Here is a 23,190-nt window from a genome sequence, read left to right as displayed (position 1 = left end):
TTTTTAGTTAATAAAAAGAAAAAAAAAATTACAAAGGTAAATTCTTTACCAACTTAATATGAAAAAAAAAACCAACAAAGATAATTTTGGGAGGAAAAAAACCTATGAGAAAAAACGTTGTAGCAATTGACAATGTTCTGTGAGGAAAATTATAGCATTTTTCCCTATAAAATAAAATAAAAAACCATTTAGAGAAATATTGTAGTAATCCACAGTGTTTTGTGAGAAAAACTACAACGCTTTCCTCATATGATTTAGCTTTATTGTAATTATAATTTTTAACCAACTTAATATTAAAAAAAAATCGACAAAGATAATTTTGAAAAAAATCATAACAAAATCGCATGGAAAAACACTGCAACAATTCACAGTGTTTTAAAGAAAAAAAAATTACAAAGTTAAATTCTTAATCAGCTCAATATTTAAAAAAAAAATCGACATAAATAATTTTAGAAAAAACAAATAACAAAACAAACACCAAAAAAAGGAAAAAAAAAACATGTTGGAAATACTATAGCAATTCACAGTGTTTTGTGATGAAAGCTACAGTGCTTCCCCACATGATTTAACCTTATTTGTAATGACTTATAATTGTAATTCACAAACAACTCAATATTCAAAAAAATAAAATTGAAAAGGATAATTTGAAAAAAAAATATAATAAAAAAAACCAAGCGAAGAGACACTTCAGCAATCCACAATGTTTTATGAGCAAAGCTACAATGCTTTCCCCACATGATTAAGCTTTATTACAAAGTTAAGTTCTAACCAATTCAATATTAAAAAAATAAAATCGATGAAGATAATTTTGAAAAAAAATATTACAAAAAAAAACACGAAAAAAACAGGAAAAAAAACCATGTGAGGAAAAACTGTATCAATCCATAGTGTTTTGTGATGAAAAACTTGTATTTAGTTGTAATTGCAATTCTTAACCAGTTTAATATTTAAAAAATAAAATTGACAAAGATAATTTTAGGGAAAAACATAACAAAAATAGGAAAAAACCATGTGGGGAAAAACACTGTAGCAATCAACAATAATTTTCGAGCAAAGTTACATTGTTTTCCTCACATATTATAACTGTAATTTTTAACCAGCTCCATATTAAAAAAAAATAAAAAACGATAATTTCAAAGAAAATCATAAAAAAAAAAAACCATGCGGAGAAATATTGTAGCAATCAACAATGTTTAAAGAAAAAAAAAAATACAAAATTAAACTCTCAATCAGTTCAATATTAAAAAAAATCGACAAATATAATTTTAAAAAATAAAGAAATAAAATAGAAAAATTATGTGGAAAAACATCGCAGCAATCCACATTATTTTTAAAAAAAAAATTACAAAGCAAAAATTTTAACCATGTCAATATTTTAAAGGTAAAATCAACAAAAATAATTTTTGAAAAAAAACAAAGAAAAAAAATGAAAAAATAAGAAAGTTGAAAAAAAAGTAAATTTGAAAAAAAAAAACGAAAAAAAAAACGAAAAAAAAGAGGGAAAAGTAAAAAGTAAAAAAGAAAGAAAAAGGAAAGCACTGTGGATTACTATTGTAATCCACAGTGTTTTGTGTGTGAGGGAACAGTGATTTCCCCACACCATTTGAAAAAAATTATATATAAAAAAAAACCATGCGGAGAGACTTTGTAGCAAAAAAAAAACTGGAAAAACAATTATGTAAGGAAAGCTACAATGCTTTCCCCACATGATTAAGCTTTATTAAAAGTTAAATTTTAACCAATTCAATATTAAAAAAAATAAAATCAACGAAGATAATTTTAGAAAAAAATATTACAAAAAAAGAAAACACAAAAAAAAAACTGGAAAAAAACTATGTAAGAAAAAACTGTATCAATCCATAGTGTTTTGTGAGGAAAAAATTGTCTTTACTTATAATTGCAATTCTTAACCAGCTTAATAATTAAAAAAAATAAAATTGATAGATAATTTTAGGAAAAACATAACAAAAAATAGAAAAAAACCATGTGGGAAAAAACATCGTAGCAATCAACAATAATTTTCGAGGAAAGTTACAGTTCTTTCCTCACATATTGCAACTATAATTTTTAACCAGCTCTATATTAAAAAAAAGCTCCATATTAAAAAATAAAATAAAAAAAAATAATTTCAGAAAAAATCATAAAAAAAACCACGCGGAGAAACATTATAGCAATCAATAATGTTTTAAAGAAAAAAAATTACAAAACTAAACTCTCAATCAGCTCAATATTAAAAAAAATCAACAAATATAATTTTAAAAAATAAAGAAATAAAATAGAAAAACTATGTAGAAAAACATCACAACAATCCAGAGTATTTTAAAAAAAAAATTACAAAGCAAAAATTTTAACCAGGTCAATATTTAAAAAGTAAAATTAACAAAAAATAATTTAAAAAAAAATAGAAAAGCTGAAAAAAAAGTAAATTTGAAAAAAAAAACGAAAAAAAAAAAAAGGAAAGTTAGGAAAAAAAAAGAAAAAAGGAGGAAAACACTGTGGATTACTGTTGTAATCCACAGTGATTTGTGTGTGGGGAACAGTGATTCCCCCACACCATTTAGATATTGTTAATATATATATATAAAAGAAGATGTTAAAGTTTAGGTAGATAGAGATCGAGTGGAAAATCAAGGGAAAATATTGAAAAAAATCATGCACCCTCTCTCGTCATTCATGCTGATTCTCAATTCTATAATTCGAAGATCTGTGTGCTTCACCAAATAATTGTTGAGGTGTAGTCTTTAATTTCGTAATAGCACATCTAGGTGCTTCACCAAATATTCTGTTAGTTTCCTTTGCGTTTTTTCTAAGCATTAAAAAAAAAACTTAATAAGTTATTCTAGAAGTGTTTATTTTCGGTCAATTTAATAATTTTTATAAAAAAATAATTAAATTAAAATTATTTTTAATAAAACTGAATTGATCAATTTTTTTAAAATTCTAATCAGTTTTTTTTAGTTTGATTATTTTTTTTATTTTCTTAATTTAATTAATTTTTTAGTTTTATTACTCATAAAGTATCCTCATCAAGGCCATGCTAACATTGAGCTAGTCAAATATTTATGTTATTAAAACATTGAATGCTTGCAATTAGCAAGAAACTTGCAAAACAAAAAAAATTTGTTAGATTGCATGGGAAGAAAATTAAATAATCATGTAGAGATGATAAATGAAGTTGTAAATAAAATTGTAAAGAAGACGAATAAATTACGTAATGAAAAAAGCATATCGAAGTTAAAAACAATAAACTTATAAAAGAATAAATTGAAAGAAAGATATGTATTGCATAAGACTTGAGAAAGTTTATATTAAAATTATTATATCGAAGTAGTCTAAAGAAAATAGAAATAGATTGCAACGACTTAACAGGAAAATTTAAAATAAAAAAACTCGTAAACTCGTCTAAAATAATCTCCGTCATAAAATATTCAAGTCAAGCAAATTGTCCTCCATGAAACAACATTTTTACACATTTATCTGTAATTTAAATGTTTATTTTGAGCATAATTAGAAGCCCATTAACCCTTCTAAGAGCCCAAATATTCTCAATAAACAGAACAGAAACTGGAACAGGCCTGACTATGAAATCAGCAAGCCTGTAGATATGGGCCTCCAATAACATCAACCTATGATAAGGTAAAACTAATTCCCATTAAAGTAGTTTTCGAGAAATCATTTTCTAAATTTTTCTATGTCTGTTTGTTATTAGAAAAGTTGGTTAACAAAAAATACTTTCTGGTCAACAAAAAATATTTTCCAGTCAATTTCAGTCAAAGAAAAATTTGGCTTGGTTTTCAGGGAAGTATTTTCCTTTTAGTTGTGTTTGTTTTCCGGAAAGTGGTTTCTGAAAAATCAATTTCCAAACTTTTTTGTGTTTATTTGCCATTTAGAAAGTTGGTCAATGGAAAACATTTTCCATAAAAGAAAAGTTTGGCTTGGTTTTCAGGGAAATGTTTTACTGAAAAATTTGGAGGGAAAACATTTTCCAGAAGTTGTGAAAAATTTAGAAATGTCATTATTTTCTGATTATATCAAATTTGATCATCCAACTTTTGATTGTTATATATATTTTGTTTTGAATATTTATTTTTTAATTTCATTTCTTAAAATTTCATTTTTATATTAACTCTGGTCCTTATTTTTATAATTGTTATTTGCTTTTTCCTTATCGTTTTTTTAATGAAATTTTTTATCTATCAAATCTGGTCCTCATTCTTTTGATTGTTATTTATTTTATTTGAAATAATTTATGAAATGATGATTATTATTATTTTAATTTCTTTATTTTTTTTTAATTTTTTAGATTTGATCTCTATTATTTTAATTATTATTTATTTTATTTGAGATAATTTATGAAATTATATATTTTTTTTCAATTTCATTCTCATTCAACTTTTTAATCTGTAAGATTTATTTCTCATTAATTTAATAAACTTGAGAAAAATAAAATATTAATGAATTATTTTCCAGCTTATTTTCCATGACAAAACCAAACACTGGAAAATATTTTCCAACTTATTTTTCATTACATTATCAAATATCGGAAAATATTTTCTCGAAATTTATTTTTTCTGGAATTTATTTTTTTAAAAAAAATTAATTTCCAGCAAACAATCATTAATTAAACAATCGTTTTAAAATTTTAAAATTAGTCGATGTATATACAAATTAGTTCGACACTTACATTAATTACATTTACATTAATTAATTAATTAATAAATAAATAAAATAAAACCCAATTCCTCGTCTCCTTCCTCCTCGTCTTCCTCACGTTCGCCCTGTCACTCTCTTATTCACAGCCCAAACACCCCGTTTCTCTCGCACAACACTCTCTCCGCTTCCTATTCAGGTAACTAAATTTCCTCCTTCTCAAATCTCCACCGTCGGATCTCTCTCACTCAAAATCAAATTTCAGCCATTGATCCATCGAATTTCAATCCGCGATCTCATGATTTTGTTATTACTATCCCACTTGTGCTTGCCTGTCAGATCTGATATTTTAAATCGTTGAATGAATTCGTAATTTTCCTTGGTTTTCTCAGAAACCAAACATGCCCATTTCGTGATCTCGCTGTTTAGTTAGATCTGAATTTATCTCTTCGTAGATCCGTGCAATTTATATTTTGATTAGATAAATTTGTTATTTAATTTCTTTTGGTTCTGTTCTGTAGGTGTTAATTTCTGTGCCAGTTACATCAGGATGGTAAGATTTTTTTCCTCCTCTTTTGCTTGTTTTTATTGAATTAAAATAATTTATTTCGGTGGTAAAATCTAGTTTTGATTCAATGTAGGTTGTGCTTGCGGCTTCTATAGTGAGCAAGAACGGTAAAGGTGAGTTTCTTGCGTTTAATATTTTTGCTGTTCATCCCCCCCCCTCCCCCCCCCCGGTAAAATTTCGAATGCAATAAGTTAAAAATGTTTAGTGTGTTTTATTTAACATTCATTGTTTCAATTGCACGTAAATCTGTAAAGCACCGCACCCTTTATTAATGTTTATAAACTAGGTGTGCAAATCTTGAGAATTACCATTATAGATATATGTTTTGCTCAGATTTGAGCATCGCGGGTCCTGTGTGTATCGGGAGGCATTTTCTGTGGTTCCCATAAATGTTGAGATTTGAGCAGGTGTATGGTGCAATGTTGGTGCTGGAGGTTCTTAAATTTGTTGAGCTAGTTAATCGTGGATTTGATTTGGGATTAATATTAGTAACTGTGTTGTTGTAGTGAGGCTTTTTTGTCTTGTGTGTTGCTCTGCTTGATATTTTTTGGGTTGATTCACTTGCAGTGCTTGTTTCGAGGCAGTTTGTGGACATGTCTCGGATAAGAATTGAAGGTCTCCTTGCTGCTTTCCCCAAGTTGATAGGGTCTGGAAAGCAGCATACTTATGTTGAGACTGAGAATGTGCGTTATGTTTACCAGCCAATAGAGGCTATGTACTTGCTGCTTGTTACGAATAAACAGAGCAACATTCTTGAAGATTTGGACACTCTGAGGCTGCTCTCTAAACTGGTATCTTTCTTTCATTTGCCTATTTTTTTTAGCAGCTTCATGTTCTTAAAATGGGACATTAAAATGTTTTATACTCTACATTGGATGCTAAGGAGTTGAGTTGGCTCCTGGCTGCCCCCTTTTTTTCACATGCTTGTGTTCATGTTTGCTATGTTTCTTTATCTTTTTTATGCTTGATGGCTCCTTGTACTATTCGTACTAGATTTTAAAAGCTTTGAAACATGATTTTATTTCTATGATATTCATTTCATTAATGTACATATAAAGGCTTTAAGTTGATTCCTTAAGTTTGCTTCTAGGTACCTGAGTATACCATGTCTCTTGACGAAGAGGGTATTTGTCAAACAGCTTTTGAGCTGATCTTTGCATTTGATGAGGTTATCTCTCTTGGGCACAAGGAAAATGTTACTGTTGCCCAGGTTAAGCAGTACTGTGAGATGGAGAGTCATGAAGAGAAACTGCACAAGCTGGTATTGCAGAATAAGATTGATGAGACCAAGCGTAGAATGAAGGAAGAAGCTAGTAAGATTGACCAAATGAAGGTATCTATTTATTATAGCTCCACAAATAATACCTGCAGATTTATGTCCTGTATACAGCACTATTAATATTTCTCATTTTTTTTCTTCTTGTAGATTGAAAAGAATAGAGGTAATAAAGGAGGTTTTATGTCTTCAATGGGCTCTGGAAGAATTGAGAGCAGCTTTAATGATATGAGCATTTCCAGTGGTGGAGGAGGTGGTTTTGGAAGTGGATCTGGGTTTGGATTGACCAGTGATGTTGACTCATTTTCCAGCAAGCCTAAAGGTTTGTTTCTGCATTTCTGGGCCAACTATAGACATTGCTTCTGATTTTGATAACTAGCAGATTAGATTTGTCTGGTAGATGTAAGTATGATTTGTAATAACTCTTAAAAGTTTCTAAGAAAAAATGTTTTACACTTGAACTTCTTGACCGTTTGAAATTTTTTAACGAGGTTATAAATCCTCATCTAGTTAATTCTGTTTGCTGCAACCTATTTTTGAACATTATTATTTGAATTGTCTCTGGAAAATATGGTTTCAATTATTGGGGAGTTTACTTTTGATTGAATATATCTGGCATCACCAGGTCGTCAACCTTCATCTGCCACTGCTCCTCCCAAAGGCCTTGGCATGAAGCTCGGCAAAACCCAAAGGGCAAACCAGTTTTTGGAATCCTTGAAAGCAGAAGGTGAAATGATCGTTGAAGATGTGCAGCCATCAAAGTCAACCCAGTATACATCAGCTGCTCAAAAACTAACTGATCCTGTCACTTTGACTGCTGAGGAGAAACTCAATGTCACTCTAAAACGGGATGGTGGAATGAGTCACTTTGATGTTCAAGGGCATTTATCACTTCAAATTCTTAACCAAGAAGACGGACTCATCCAAGTTCAGGTCTGTCATCTATCTCATTCTCTCTTGCAATCTCTGTCTGTGTGCCCACACACATGATTTAGGTAACGAAAAAATTGAAAAGAAAAACCATTACATGATTATGAAAAGAAATATTTTATGTCTCATCAAGTGAGAGATGACTAGGCATCCACGACTTTAAACTATGAGAACTTCTAAGTTTGCACTGGGAAATTTCTTTACCATCATCTCATATTTGTGAGCAAAAGGGTTTCTACCATTTTCCTAGTTTTGCTATTGTGTCTTAGCTGAATGCTCATCTTTCCACATCAGCCACATCAATTTATTACTGTTCTTTTTTACCTAACTTGAATTTACCTAAACATTTGAAATGCTTAAACTTAATCGAACTAGGTTGGCTTCCTAATTTGATCTATATCATTTGCGGCCATGGTGGGATGTTGCTGAAGGGTTGGATCATTTATAGTAAATCACACTGCCCCCTCTGATGAATAAACTGCTTTTAAATAGTTTGTTTCCATGTCTAATAGTGGCTGCTTAACATCTACAGATAACTAGATTTTGATTTGGCAAGAGCATCAAGCATTGAGTAGCATGTATTTACATGGCTTTGGTTTTGAAGTTATTGTGGTAGCTTCTATGCTAGTTCTTATTGACATTATTATTTCTGCTTTGTTTTGCAGATTGAAACTGGGGGGAATCCAGGTGTCATTTTCAAGACACATCCTAACGTGAACAAAGAATTATTTGCTAATGAAAACATTTTGGGCTTGAGGGATCCCAGCAGACCTTTCCCCGCTTGTCAAACTGGGGATGCAGGTGTTGGTCTTTTGAAGTGGAGAATGCAAAGTGTTGATGAGTCAATGGTGCCCTTGACAAGTGGGTACAAATCTGAAGCAGCAGTTTATCTGATCACTCTACACTTTCTGCTGTTTGCTCTAATGTTATGTATAATTCATGCATATTGCAGTCAATTGCTGGCCATCTGAGTCTGGAAATGAAACATATGTCAGCATCGAGTATGAAGCGTCATCCATGTTTGATCTACGAAATGTTGTGATCGCAGTTCCTCTACCAGCCCTTCGAGAGGCACCAAATGTTAGGCAGATTGATGGGGAATGGAAGTAAGAATTTTGCTCCATTATATTCTCTTTCATTGGTGTATCAGGTTGAAGTTAGTTTGGTGGAGATCAATATGTTGGGGGAAATACAAATGTTATCTGATTCTGATGTTATTCTTTCCTTTCTGAACATTTGACTTTTACTAAAGTGAGATGAAATGCATGAAATTTTTAATCTAGAAATTTGATTTGGAAATGTCTGTTCAAGTTCCTTAAAATTATATTTCAACATGAATTAAATTAAAAGCCAGAAGGATTGCCATTCAGGTATATGGGGGGTAAATCCGAGAAGCCCTTAGGTGGAGGAATCATATGATATTTTCACCTTAGCTGTAAGTGTTTTGTGCTGGGATTCCACATACCCCTAGGAATTCTTTGAAATCACGGGATTTTTTTGGAAGATTCTTTTGATGTTGTTGATGCATGCTATTTTATATCTACTGATAACCAATGTGTGCCATCCTCTTCATCTCCTACTTTTCACGGTATACATCATATCAGTTGAAGTGGCCATTCAATATTATTCATTATTTTCAATCCTGCAGGTACGACGCAAGAAATTCCATCCTAGAATGGTCCATTCTTCTCATTGATAACTCAAACCGCAGGTAAGCAAATGTTAGGAGTATTTTTTATTACTTCAGACCCTGTGCTTGATGTTTGAAAAATACACCTGGTTCTAGGGTTTCTTATAACGTGCCATAATCTTTGTGGACAGTGGATCAATGGAGTTTGTTGTGCCATCAGGAGACTCATCGGCATTCTTCCCCATTACTGTTCAGTTTTCAGCCACTAGCACATACAGTGAGCTAAAGGTTTGCTCGTCTAAAATCTTTTTGACTATTAATAAATGAACTTGTACCTGTATAGAAAATGGTTGCATTTCCAATTTGTGAACTATCTTCCTCTGTTGGCCTTTTTAATGATTAAAGTTGATTCAAACCCATTTGAAGATCTTCACATGTAAAACTTGCATGTGATTGATAAAATTCGTATGTAATGCAAAATAAAGCTGTATAGTCAACATTACCGCCCACAGCTCATAAAGATGAATTGTGCTATCATCATTGCATGAAATCGTAGAGTTACAAGCACTGCTAGTTGTTGCAGTTTGTTATTCTTGTTCCTCTCCACTGTGTAGTGGGTAATATCAGGGATTCAAGCTGATTAAAAGCTTGATTCATTCAGACTTTCTTTCAATTATCTTTACCTCGAGCTTCAATTTTTCTCTCTTTTTGCAGGTTGCCAATATCCTGCCCCTGAAAGGTGGAGCTCCTCCCAAGTTTTCCCAGAGGACTCAATTGATCACAGAGAATTACCAAGTAGTCTGAGTGATAGATACTTCGCTTGAATGCACCAAAGTATGAGTTATCTCCGAACTATTTAGTGTTTGTTATAAAATTTGATGAGCACGTTCGCAATTTTGAAATTATTGATCTGGCATCTAATGCACTTAATTCTGCCTAATTTCTTTTTCTTATTGTTAGTGTAAATAACCTCCATGGAAACTGGCTACCTTCTCTTTTCTTATTGTTATTTCTATTATTTGTAGATGATAAAGAATATATACGAGTGTGCGTGCGTGTGTATATGCATGATAGATACTCGGAAGATATTGGCTCGGTCTTTTTCCCATCACTCTCTACCAATTTCCTTCACCAGCCAACAAGCGATAGTCGAACATAAAAACCAGAGTTGTTATGACCTTTTCCTCTTAGTTTTTTAAAGAGTTCAATTGTATTATAAAGACGCCGATTTGGTGTAAGAAAATTAAACACTTTAAAGACTGTCTCATGCCTTTAAATCAATCAATCATTCTATTTATTTGTCTCCATACCATAATTACTCCAGCTCCAATGCTATTCTGCTTGCTAGAAAATTATCATTTGATGACAATAATCAGCATGTTTAATCTTATGACATGTGTTCTTTAAATACAATTTACTATAACTGATAATGACCCAACATATACTTGTTTACAAGTATATAGATGAGCACAAGTAACTCTACATACATGAGCTGCTATGTTGGTTCCATTGGAGGTCCAATAAGCTTTAGGCTACAAAACTAATATAATCCCGATGGAGTACGGTTTTCTTCAAGAGATGGACGTGCTCCAAGCATGTCTTCTTCTGGATACCATGGTCTGCTCTGTGGGTTCTGTGGCATATTCATTTTTTCAAGCCTTCGAATTTCCTGATCTTTAGAACTAAGGAGCCCCTTATAGTACTGTATTTCCCTGTCTTTGTGAGCTACTTGTTCCTCAAGGCCACGCATTTCCTTCATACAACATTGGCATGTTAGGTCTCCATGGGGATTTCTTTCTAGTAAAGCTTCTTGATCCTCTCTCAAAAAATCATCAGGCCTAGTTACCTGGAAAAACAATATATAAATGTAAGAAACAATTCAACAACATGCAATAGCTTGAAAGATAACAAAAGCCATAGTTGGATTGGTCCTCTGTGTTGGCTACAGCTTACAATAGTTTCAAGTTGAATTTCGTTAATACACCCAAACCTCTCTTCTTTCAAACTGTGTAAGATCTTCAAATTGGAGGTTTTGGAAAGCACCTTCTTTTGGGCTCCACTCACCAGTTATGTAGATAATTTTGAAAAACCAAATGAACCTCGTCCAAGTAAGGAACCATACAAAATTCAACTTGAAATACGTTTTGGGCTCTACTAACCAAATGACTGAGTTCACCGGTTTGGAACTCTTGGATAGAAAACAAACTGAGCAAGGAACCATGCATCAAAGAAATTCATTGCACACTCACCTTTTTATTCAGCAACTTCCGGAACATCGTTTTAATCCACTGAATAATCCTCATTGGATTCTATAAGAGATTGAAACTGTTCTCTATAAGAAGCAAGCAAACTCGTGGTTATTAAAAGCAATATTCACCTATATATCTAGCTAGGGTTTGTGTTTTTCAAGCCGGCTGGGTGCGTGAGAGAGCCACTTTTTTTTTTTTGTTGCTGACAATATTGGTGAGAGAACACTCGAACGCTCCTCCTATATATATACTGTTTTCGGCGATCACAGACGAACAATGATAACTTTTTACGTATCTGAAGAAATTTCCGTAAAAGCGTGTGCTTAAGGGCTACATACGTCAAGAAATCGAATGGACCAGGCATATGTATTGACCATGTCAAGAGAATCACTTGATCGTTGTTTTCTTTTAATGATCTATACATAGGATTAAAAACAATGACATTTTCTTCCACTGGGTAAGATGGTGGATTCAATACTTAATCATTTTGCATGGTAATTAATCAACTGATCATCCAATCTCTTCTCATCTATAGATAGATTTTGCTACTTTCATTGTTGCTTTTCAGTTTTTTTTAATATGTTAATATTAAAAATAATTTTTTATTATAAATACATTTTAAAAAAATAAAAAAATATTATTTTGATATATTTTTAAATAAAAAAACAAATACTATTATACTTTTAATCATTATTAAAAAAAAAACCCTCTAATTATCGACGGACACTTAGATACTGACCAAGTCCTTTCCCAAGTCAATAATTCAAAGTTTCTAAAATCATACTGTTCGTATTTTTACTATTCTCGTATGGAATTTGTTGTTTAATTTTAGAAGGCTGACTTGCACAGTAGTTCGACCCATTCACGCCAGGGTTGTTAATACCGTTCCATTTCGGCCGGAATACCCGGAACGTCTCGTACCAGTTAAAAAACCAAAATAAAACGGAACAAGTTTCACCTCGCTTAAAATCTCGAGTTGATCCGGAAATTCTGGTCAAATTCCGGCCGGAACGTTTCGGCCGAAATCCAAGTGTTCCGTTTCGGGTTAAAGCCATCGAGTCAAAGACTCCAAATTAAACCCGGTTCCTTTTCATTAACTGCACAGTACACCCAAAGCTAAGATGCGATCTCTTTTCTCTTTTCTCTGTTCAAGTTCAAATCAATAAACTATAAAAACGTCCTTCCAGCACTAACCCTTTGTGCAGATAAATTATTGTTTATCATGGGTCAACAAATAATACTCTAGTGCTTGTCGTTTCTTGGACAATTAGCAATATTAAATTATTAATCTCCAAATGGGAGGATGATGACACACTAATTTTAAATTGCAAAGCCTCTGATCCTTGTCGTTTTAATTTGAAACTTTGAAAATAAATAAATAAAGTTCTTGATTGTTAACCACGCCAAAGCTTTGAATTCTACACATAGCAGGCAGAATTATATTCTTTAATTACACACAAGAAAGTTCCTAATTATTGTCATCTCATTGTCAGTGGTAGTGATTAATTAATTTGTTGTGGTATCGAACAACTTCAAAATTAATGTCATTAATTATCACTTAATTATAAGCCGAAAGGACGAAGCCATGAAAATATAATTTAATTAGTTTATTTTAAATTTATTTTTTAAAAATTATTAGTTTGAGTTTTATATATTTTATAAATTATAAATATATATATCAATAGTACAAATTCGAAACGGCACGTCGAAACACTCCAAAATCAAAATATTCCGTTCCAATTGAAAAAAACAAAACACCTGTCAAAACGGTATTGACAAACCTTGATTCACGCAGCTTAAATTCACATCCCGCGTTTCAGACAAGTTTTATGTCATTTTGCCTTTATTTGGTTTTTTTCTCTCTTTTTTCTGCCAATTTATCCTAAAAAAAGAAATCATTATGCCTACTCCCGAAGTTATTAAACCTGAGTAAGGTGGCAAGGTTTGGATTGCTAGTTGAATAGTTGAATAGATTAATCAAGATTAATAATTTCAAGATTTATATAAAAATAAATTAAATTAGCATTACTTTTTTTTTAAAAGAAGTTAAATCAGGTATTAATGATTGTTAATTTACTTTGGTAATTTACAGGGTAAACACCCGTGTATTTAAGGCGTGTTAATTGACTTTGTTAATTGATTATTTATTTAAAAATATTTTTTAAAAAATTATTTTTAATAATAGTACATGAAAATGATTTAAAAATATCAAACAAAAATTTAATTTAAAATAAATTTAAAAATTATTTTTTAAAATTATTTTTAAAATATAAAAAGCAGATCAGATTAGGTGGCGGACATAATTTCACGATAAAGAACTGTTAAGACAATAATGAGCGAAACCCATCTCTAGATGCAAATGGTTAAGCCAGCGGTCCTAAACAAACAACGATTTTTGATGGTATCGACAATTTCTAAGTATTATATGGAGACCCATCTGGATTTTTCAATTCCAAAGGCAAAAACTTCTCTCTTCTGGAATGTTTGGTTTTTTTTTTTTAAAGTGTTTTAAAAAAATTTAAATATTTGTTTTTTCAAATTAATATTTTTATATATATGTAAATACCAAGAATAATTTTTAAAAAATAAAATAATATTATTTTAAAATATTTCAAAATAAAAAATATTTTAAAAAATAACACAATCATTCTCCCTAGCAGTCTTTTAATCCATCTGCCGCCCTCTATGTTGCATTCTCTGCAGCTCTTCTTGCTTGCTCAAACTCCGTCAACGTGGATGTGAAACAACAAGGGTGGTTGATCTGGGGGGATGTGAGCTTAAATTATTGCACAAATGGGCTTTTGAAGGTGAAAAGTTAATTCACGGAAAGCCATCTGTGACTGCCAACACTGTTAGCACATATATTAGTAGGTTAAAGTTCATGCACTGTTGCTAAATTCGTCTTCTTCTTGCACTGTTGTGTCTTCTGCATCGTAGTGACTACTGACTAGGTTCTGGCAGAACCGTTCTGCAGTTAAGCATCGCTTGGATAAAATATATTCTTTTACATCTGGGTTTTTCAATTCTTTGCTGAAATATTCTTCTGGGTTTTTCAAATCAACAAAATTGTTTCAACTGGCAATCCATCGTCCCAAAATCCATATGAATATTGGCGAAACAAAACAGACGGTCTTATGACATGGAATTCGGAAATTGATTCATCTTTTGAATTTTACTCTTCATTCATGTCTGGGAGAATTTATCTGTGGCTTATTGATTGGGATTAAGGGTTGGCTGGTGAAGGACCAAACACAGTTCTTAAGATTGTAACCATTCCACTTCTAGGTCCAAGAACTACTCGTTTGAATCACTCTTGGTTGTAAGAAAATGAAACAGATAAAGAAACTATGTGAATCAGGCAAAGCCAAATCATCAATTATGTTTTCATGACCAGTAGGTTCAAATTAAAAGCTACTTTCAGTTTAAACTTACCATCTATGTTCAGCAAGTAGCTCTCCATCCATGTAATGCATGCCTCTGCTACAATAATGTATTGCATACACTTCTATATACTTGGCAACCATCAAAAACCATGCTTAAACTTAGCTTTCATTGCTCCTGATTTCAGTCATGTTTCTCACTCTCTTGGACTTCACCTCCATTAACAGCTTGATCAGTGCCCACAAGCTGCCCGACCTTCACATATTTTTCCATGAATTTATATTCCCAGTCCTGTAAAACTTCAAGCTCAGGTTCACTTAAGCCTTCAAGGTTCCCGTTAAGATCTCGGGGGTCGAAAGACATGAGTGCTAAGGCCCTGCTAGCTTCCCTTCCGGCAAACAATGCATATGGACCACCAGGACCATAAAACATCCTGCACAGTGCACACCAAGTTGAGTTTCAGAATTGTTTTCAGGCATGACAAGTAATGTTATAAGAATTGATAGAAGGACCCAATTGAGAAATGTTTAAGCCATTTAGGACCTAATTGGTAAAATTGTTATTTTGGGACCCAATTGAAAATCGTATGATACATTCGGTGCTAATTTGAAGCTTCTAAGCTAATCCGACCAGAAATGTTTATTTTACAAAACAAGAACAGCAGCAGCAATCAGAGAGAAAGAGAGGAATTACCTGGAGCGAGAGACATCATAGATCTTGCCTTTGATAGCCATGAGAAGAGGCTTATTAGGATCAGAACCATCATAAGCTCTCAATTCCTCTTCAGTAACATCTCCCAACTGAACTGGCTCCTGAATTGTTGGTGGTTGTGGTTGTGGTTGTGGTTGTGGTTCTGGTGGTGGTGGTTGGTTGGTGGCGATGCTACCACTCGCGTTGATGGGCTTCTTGTCAAACTCTTCTGGGTCCACAAACATGCTGCAAACTATCTTGTAAACCACCACCATAACGGCGGCAATCGTGAAAAACGCTGCCGGCGATAGGCCTGTGTATGCTTCCATGGTTTCCATTGCAGTTGCGTAGAGGCCCATTTCTTGAATTCCTCTCAATAATATTTTGTTAATGGGTATTGGCTTACCTAATGCTTCCGCTTTGTTATCTAAGCTTACCTACTGCCACACGAGTTGACCCTTTTCCACCAACCTTTTGTTCAAAACTTTCTTATTGATTTATTTCTCCCTCACAGAAGAAATAGAAAGCATAAAAAAATTCTTGCAATACAAGAATTTGTAATTGGATATAAAAACTTCATCCGAATAAATTTGATTAATCACACTCAATTAGCCCCATTAAATCTAAGTCAAATGAATACTAAATTTTTTTAAGAGAATAAAACATCATTTAAATGAAAAAAAAATTAATTCAAATTGATACAATAACTTAGTGATTTAACACTTCAAATTTTTTCTAGATTGATTTTCGAATCAGAAAATTATATTTTAGAGTGAGTATAGCTTGAATACTTATATATATGAGAAATTTTATTATAAATAAATAAACACTTTACTATCTAATATAATAATAATTTTACTTTTTTTTTTTTTTTTATCTATTCATCAAATATTTTTTTAATTTTTTTTTAAATAAATAAGTTGTTATTAAGCCCAAAACATTTAAGTTTTGATATAGCTATCAGAACTAAATCACTTGACGTGATAGCAAATCAAGCTTCTCTAACTTGTCACATCTAAGTATTGTGGGTATAGCTTAATTCTCATATCCAAATATCTGGTAAGAAATTAAGTGGAGATTTAAATATTAACCACTTGATTTAGATTTAATAATAAAACTATCATAAGGGTAAATAAGATTGAATTGGATAGAGTTGGGCCAGACAAATTGTAAGAACTTGGTTTATAAAGAAGTCTTATGCTCAGTCCAACGAGTTTCAAGAATGAAGGCCAGTCTTCAATTAGAGTCTTAGTAGCGTTAATTAAGGCCCGAACCCTGCCCAGCCTGTCCGCGAACCCCTGAACTCTAATGAAGAAAAAACATCATTTTATAATCCCATGTCAGGACATTTTCTCCATGGTTATAGGTTAATCAAAGTTCAATAGATTTTGTTTTTTGTTTTTTTAATATTTTTTAGAATAATATCATTTTGAATAATTAAAAAAACAGAAATAACATGGATTTAAATAATAAAAAAATATTACCAGCTTAAATTAATATATGATTTAAGATAAAATTCACTTTTATCTATCCAAACTCTAAATCAATAAATTACAGAGTCAACCTTTCAAATAAAAGTAGTTCCAGAACCATGGTTTTCTCAATTTTGTGTATGGCCAAAAATAATTTAAATTTCATTCCATATCTATCATCTACTTTACAATATCACCCTTCCATCACACCATTGTTAATGTGAATTAACGCTAGTTCTAAATCTACCAAAATTACTGAAAAATCAGCCTTAAACAAATCATTGTCGGACACTTTATATGTGCAAACAAATTTAGATATAGGGAACTTTTGGGATTTCGGTGATGATTTCTGTATGATTTTGTCCAGCCAAGGATAGGTTTAGGATGAAATTGAATTTTTTAATTTAGTAGGAACCAAACTGAAACTTTTGACATATATCGAGGACTAGATTAGGGGGTTTTCCTCATGTGAAACACCTGCCATACTGAGGCCGTGGGCTCTTCGTTTTCCTGTGCTCGACTTTCCTCGTTGTTTCTTCTCTCAGATATCCTTACTTGATTTCCTTCCACAAAGAGGACGCGTTTTTGCCTCCTCAAAGGAACCCTTTCAGCTTTCAATTTCATTCCATTTTTACCAAGAAATTTCTCCTCGCTACTTCCCTTGCCGATGTCTGTCTCTTTTTGCATTGACTAAGTGAAATCTACGTTATTATTGACTTTTACAAGTCTTTTCTTTTTTCAAACTACAATACAATTTTTTTTTTTCATTTTTATATAAAAGATAAATAGGGTAGGACCCCGTCGGCATCATCCACTTTCGAATAATAGAGAGACAAGAGAGATAATTAGAAGTGGAATGGTGTTTTTTAAAAAAATTATTTATTTTTAATTTTATATTTTTAGATTATTTTAATGTGTTGATAATTTTTAAAAATAAAAAAAATATTATGTTAATATATTTCTATATAAAAAATACTTTAAAAAGCAATAGCTATTATACTCTCAAATATTTTAAAAGTATAACTTCTACTTTTATTTTTAAGTTTTTTTTTTAAATGTTTTTGGCTTTAAAAAACATTAAATTAATGTTTTTTGTAGTATTTTTTTGTAGTTTTTTTGATATGGTAATATTAAAAATAAAAATAAAATCTTTTTTTTATTTTATTTTAATGAATTTTCAAGAATTGTTTTTTTTTTATAAATATCCTATATATCAATCTCAAACACCCCTTTACTAGTTTACGAAACGCCGGTATATTTAATAACTTGTTTAATGAAATGTGGAATCTTTAATAGATAGGAAAGGATCATAGTGATTCTCCCATCAGTTTTAGTTTTTTTTTTTTAATTTAATTAATTTCACAATTAAAATGTCAAATTTTTTATTTATTATCTTGCATGTATCATGTAGATCTTGGTTAGCTAAATTTATTGGATTATTTAACAAGTTGACCAGATGAATGCTGGAAATTTTGCTCTATCCAGCTACATGATTTTTTGGATGCGTGCTAGTGAAGCAATCGAATGAATCAGGTAGGCTATTTGACAACACTGGCATGATTTAGAGACTGAAATTGTTTAATGTATGATCTAAGTCAATGATGTGAGCTACAAAGTCTGGCACGAGGTAGGAAACTTAAGGCGGAATTGATCAGTAGCAGGTACCCCACATGGAATTTTGATCTCTGAAATCGCTTCAGTATTTGTATCTGTTGTGCTTTTCCATACTCGTTTAGACACTAGAGGACATCATACATGAGATTGTTAGAGAATAATATAAAATTATAAATTATATTTTTAAAATTTCATTTAATAAATTAAGTTTTTGAATTAAAATGAATTTTAATATGATATCAGAGCTTTAATAACCAAAAACGATCACGAGTTCGAAATCTCATCATCCTTATTTATTTGATAAAAAAATTATGCATAAAGTAATATGAGTCTGTATAAAATTTCAAGTTCAAAGGGCTTTCATTTGAGGGAGTGTGTTAGATAATAATATAAATCATATCCTAAAACCTCATCTAATAACTTAAATTTTTGGGTTCAGATGGTTCTTTGATAAAGATAACATGTGAGCATGGTTTGAATTTTTTCCGTGTGAATGCTATTGACATTTACCATCAAGTAAGATTGGTCAATTTGTAGTAGACTTATCAGAATTCTAGAAGTGATAAGATAATTTCAAATTATGTTGTCAGAAACTACTTGGCACTGCTAGGCCACATCAACGGAAGATTTTCTCCAAGTGGAGCAACTTTGAAGGTCAATAGTATGATTCCAGGAAAGTTTGCAATACCTGTCGAAACCACAATTTCAAAAGGCAGATGGGGATATGTGGGTCCTCCTTGCAGAGTAAAGAAGCTTCCCTTTTTGAATTATTACTTGCATTTGCCTATTTCGTACGTGTACTGTGTTTTTCTTTTCTTTACTTGCTTTGTTTTGTTTGTTTGTTGATGTGCTTTCACACTTGAATTTTTGTGATGATGATATGTTATATATATATATATATGTACGTGCATCGATTGTTTGTTTGTGGCGTACTTCTCTTGCACATTTTGCAATTTGAAGATTTTGTGAGAAATTATGAGTCGTATCAAGTTGGAAAGATCTCCTTCAATCTCTTCATGCTTCCCGGAAAGGTTTTCTGGTCCGAGTATGGAAATTAGTACTTCAACATCTGGGAGAGGCTATGCAACAACTTCTTCGTATTCACATCAAGTCCCTCGGTTCATGCCTTCTCTTCCAGAAACTGCAGTTGACAAGCATCTTGTAGTGGAAAAGCAGGAGTTGCTTAAGGTTCTTCCCCGTTCAGCAGCCCCTGCAGTTGCATCCCTGAACTCACAACATCATGTTTCAATTGACATAACTGATCATGAGAGTTCTGCTCCATCACCGGCTGCTGCTCAGCTTCATAAAGAAAACGCAATTGGGTCTCTTCAGCGGATGCAATCACTTTTCAACACATTCCCCAATTCAGCACCTGCAACTCTTTGCTCGGAGCGGACTGTGACAATTGACTTAACCAAGCAACAATCTGTTTCAGCACCTGCTAGCATTGACCTTCATAGCAAATCTGCAGCTGCACCTCTCCCAGCTCCTCCGACGATTTCACATGGTCTTGTGAAAGGTCAGTACACAGTAAGCATAGATTGTATAATTTGTTGCCAGTTTTGTCTTGTGCATCCTGAGGAGTTGAGGTAAACATATGAGAATTAATGATTGATTTATTTCATGACAGGAAATAGAAGAGCCACTGGGCTTACCTTATACGCACCTTTATACCAAGCTGCAATGAAGGGTGACTGGGAAAAGGCTGATGAGTTCTTTAAATCCCATCCAGGAGCTATAAATGTTAGGATCACCAAGGAGATGGACACGGTTCTCCATATCGCAGCAGGGGCTAAACATACCAAGTTTGTTGAGGAGGTGGTCAGGTCGATGACGCGAACCGATCTAGCTTTACGGAACAAGTACAATAATACGGCTCTATGTTATGCAGCTGCCTCAGGAGTCACCAAAATGGCAGAAATGATGGTGAGCGAGAATAGAAACTTGCCAATGATGAGGAACAACAGAGGAGTGACGCCTCTTTATATAGCTGCGTTATTCGGACACAAAGACATGGTCTGGTATCTCTACTCTGTCACTTCAGACGAATATTTAACGCGAGATGACTACATCGGTCTGCTTATTGCTACCATCAGCACCGATTTGTTTGGTAAGAAACAGCTCCTGTTACTCAATGAATAGCATTTTGATCAGGGCCTGGCCTAACTAAACCTTCTTTTGTATTCATAGATGTAGCCTTGAGCATCGTTCAAAACCAACCAGAATTAGCAATTCAGCGAGATTTAAATGGGGAGACAGCACTTCATGTTTTAGCTCGAAAGTCATCAGCGTTTGCCAGCAAAAGTGAGCTTGGATTCTGGCATAGATTTATTTATCCATGTGAGTATATTCTGTTGCCCCCTTAAAATTAACATCAAATCATGAAGGGATTCTTTCCACTGGTTTGTAATAAACCACATATATTTCTTATATCTTGAATCTTCAGACTTCAATTGTTGTTATTTTCTGGTCTGTGATGATTAACTGTTGCAGTTTAAATACTTCTTAGGGATCTTTGTGGAAGTACCTACCAAATGCAGCTGCCCATCTAGCATCTTCCAAATCCATAGGCACAGGAGTAATCAAGGTTTGTTGATTAAACTCATGATCACTTTTCCAATGCATTTTAGTCAAAAGCTTTCATACATAAAGGCATATGGATCTTAACCTTGTCTGTTTATAAGAGAAACTTTTCGAGTCTCAATCTTATCAGTTTATACTGGTAGAGATTTTGTCAGTTACATTAATGATAAAACTAATACTTTCATAGTACTGAAATTTGACTTCGAATTACTTGGCAATTTGGGTTCTTGAATCATGACAGAATCTCTCAGCTTGGTGGGACAACTTTTCCGTGCAATACAAATGAGTGGTATGCTGAAATATATAGTAATGAGTTCATTGAGTTCACATTAATAAGTTCATTTTCTGAGTTATTTTCTTTTATAGTCCCAGGAATCAAGGCAGTTTATGACAAGAAGTTGATGCACACACAAGTTCTTGAGCTGGTTAAGCTGTCGTGGGAACAAGTTCTGTTATTGGATGACTGCCAAATTGCAGAGTTGCTTGCAAGCCCTTCACAGCCACTCTTCGTTGCAGCAGAGTTTGGAATTGTTGAGTTTATAACTGCACTTATACGCTCTTATCCTGATTTAATATGGAAAGTTAATGAGCAAAGTAGAAGCATTTTTCACATCGCCGTAGCACATCGCCAGGAAAAGATCTTCAACCTCATTAATGATATTGGAGCACACAAGGACATGATTACTGCTTATAAAGATACTAACAATGCCAACATATTGCATTTGGCTGGAATGATTGCACCCCGGGATAAACTTAATGTTATTTCCGGTGCAGCCCTTCAGATGCAGAGAGAATTATTGTGGTTCAAGGTTCTAACTGAACCCACAACTTTCTCATACTTCTATTTTGAAGCTACAGGATTATTTATTTCTTACTCTGGTTTTCTATGCAATATCTTTAGGAAGTTGAGAAGAATGTGCAGCCTTCATTGAAGGAGATGAGAGACAAGAATGGTAGAACACCTCGAATGTTGTTCACCGAAGAACATAGAGGGCTGGTTAAAGAAGGAGAGAAATGGATGAAGAATACTGCTTCATCATGCATGCTTCTTGCTACACTAATTACTACAGTGATGTTTGCTGCAATTTTCACAGTTCCAGGAGGCAATGACAACAGCAAAGGCACTCCACTTGTTCTGGCGTCGACATCTTTCATAGTCTTTGCCGTGGCAGATGCATTTGCACTGTTCTCTTCAGTTACTTCTATATTAATGTTCCTTTCCATACTTACTTCTCGTTACGCCGAAGAAGATTTCGTAGAGTCCCTGCCGAAAAGATTGGTAGTAGGTCTTGCAACACTCTTTTGCTCTATAGCAGCCATGCTTGTAGCATTTGCTGCAACCTTTTGCATCGTGCTTGACCATCGATTGGCATGGATTGTTGTCCCTATTTCTCTAGGTTCCTCCGTCCCTGTAACTTTATTTGCATTTTTACAATTTCCACTTTTTGTTGATATGATCCATTCTTCATACGGGGCTGGCATTTTCGCCCGAAAAAGCACAGATATGCTATACTGATAATAGTTTAACAAATCATTCTTGTAGAGCCCTCGATTTAGACCTTGTGAATTATGTGCAAAGGAATGAGGAGAAGTTGAATTTCAGAAGCTAAATTCAACTTTCTTTTGGCTTCCAAGTATCGCTTAAAGGCCTTCTTCTCGTCAAGCACTTCATCTAAACCACACAGGATTTCTGAGCATGAATTTTACTGTCAAGGTTGTTCCTTTCACCATTTCCTGTTAATGATTAAGCAATTAAATGGTATATCAGTTCAATAAGTGGGGGAGACAGGGAAATTATTAGATTGGTGGTTAAGTATTTCTATATTGTTCAAATTTCAAGAATTCATGATGGTTGATTGACCGGTGATAGAGGTTTTAGCCGGGTGAGGTTTTTTATAAAAAAAATACAAGGGATTGATTCAATGTATCCTAATAAAAAACTCAAGTTGATTTGCAATATAGTCTGTCTAATTAAAACCTTTTATTTAAAAAAAAATGATGTGATTTTTTAATAAAATAAAAAAAATTCGATTGATGTAGATTTACCCTAATAAACCTATCAAACTTCTAAGCTGGACTTGCCTTGGGATGGTTTAGAAACTATCATTACAAGTTCTTGGCTTACATCAAATGAAATGAGTAATGAT

General features: G+C 32.8%; 3 protein-coding genes across 4 annotated transcripts; 2 read left to right on the top strand and 1 right to left on the bottom strand.

Moving 5' to 3' along the window:
* The first annotated feature begins 4,725 nt into the window (after positions 1-4,725).
* Positions 4,726-10,005, top strand: LOC118056440 (coatomer subunit delta). Of its 2 annotated transcripts, none has more exons than XM_073405020.1 (12): positions 4,726-4,849; positions 5,172-5,203; positions 5,292-5,331; positions 5,786-6,013; positions 6,313-6,551; positions 6,645-6,816; positions 7,120-7,427; positions 8,090-8,285; positions 8,377-8,530; positions 9,073-9,135; positions 9,246-9,342; positions 9,769-10,005. In XM_073405020.1, the coding sequence occupies exons 2-12, from the start codon at positions 5,201-5,203 to the stop codon at positions 9,856-9,858; spliced, it is 1,590 nt and encodes a 529-aa protein (XP_073261121.1). In that variant the 5' UTR covers positions 4,726-4,849; positions 5,172-5,200; the 3' UTR covers positions 9,859-10,005. The 2 variants fall into 2 exon arrangements, with proteins under 2 accessions (XP_073261121.1, XP_034924546.1); XM_035068655.2 differs by having other exon boundaries at positions 4,727-4,849; positions 5,786-6,009; positions 6,309-6,551.
* Positions 10,006-14,653: 4,648 nt separating this feature from the next.
* Positions 14,654-15,884, bottom strand: LOC118056447 (membrane steroid-binding protein 1). Its single transcript, XM_035068662.2, has 2 exons — positions 15,378-15,884; positions 14,654-15,117 (listed from the first exon to the last, which is right to left on the bottom strand). Exons 1-2 carry the CDS (start codon positions 15,731-15,733, stop codon positions 14,868-14,870), a joined length of 606 nt encoding a protein of 201 aa, XP_034924553.1. The 5' UTR covers positions 15,734-15,884; the 3' UTR covers positions 14,654-14,867.
* Positions 15,885-19,428: 3,544 nt separating this feature from the next.
* LOC118056448 (uncharacterized) lies at positions 19,429-22,841 on the top strand. The gene is made up of 7 exons (XM_035068663.2): positions 19,429-19,979; positions 20,091-20,570; positions 20,651-20,800; positions 20,970-21,047; positions 21,285-21,332; positions 21,410-21,852; positions 21,945-22,841. Exons 1-7 carry the CDS (start codon positions 19,436-19,438, stop codon positions 22,557-22,559), a joined length of 2,358 nt encoding a protein of 785 aa, XP_034924554.1. The 5' UTR covers positions 19,429-19,435; the 3' UTR covers positions 22,560-22,841.
* Positions 22,842-23,190: the final 349 nt, after the last annotated feature.

The sequence above is a fragment of the Populus alba genome, chromosome 15, assembly GCF_005239225.2.
Source record: "Populus alba chromosome 15, ASM523922v2, whole genome shotgun sequence".
In the NCBI taxonomy this organism is placed as follows: Eukaryota; Viridiplantae; Streptophyta; class Magnoliopsida; order Malpighiales; family Salicaceae; genus Populus; species Populus alba.
This window is presented reverse-complemented; position numbering and strand designations above follow the sequence as displayed.

Bases quoted from the DNA above. Each gene is read 5' to 3' on its own strand.
- LOC118056440 (XM_073405020.1), top strand. The intron at 6,552-6,644 runs GTATCTATTTAT...TTCTTCTTGTAG, and splicing joins GTAAGATTGACCAAATGAAG to ATTGAAAAGAATAGAGGTAA. The intron at 8,531-9,072 runs GTAAGAATTTTG...TCAATCCTGCAG, and splicing joins CAGATTGATGGGGAATGGAA to GTACGACGCAAGAAATTCCA.
- LOC118056447 (XM_035068662.2), bottom strand. From the start codon at position 15,733: ATGGGCCTCTACGCAACTGCAATGGAAACCATGGAAGCATACACAGGC. The intron at 15,118-15,377 runs GTAATTCCTCTC...TGCACTGTGCAG, and splicing joins TATGATGTCTCTCGCTCCAG to GATGTTTTATGGTCCTGGTG.
- LOC118056448 (XM_035068663.2), top strand. From the start codon at position 19,436: ATGAGTCGTATCAAGTTGGAAAGATCTCCTTCAATCTCTTCATGCTTC. The intron at 20,571-20,650 runs GTAAGAAACAGC...TTGTATTCATAG, and splicing joins CATCAGCACCGATTTGTTTG to ATGTAGCCTTGAGCATCGTT. The intron at 21,853-21,944 runs GTTCTAACTGAA...CAATATCTTTAG, and splicing joins GAGAATTATTGTGGTTCAAG to GAAGTTGAGAAGAATGTGCA.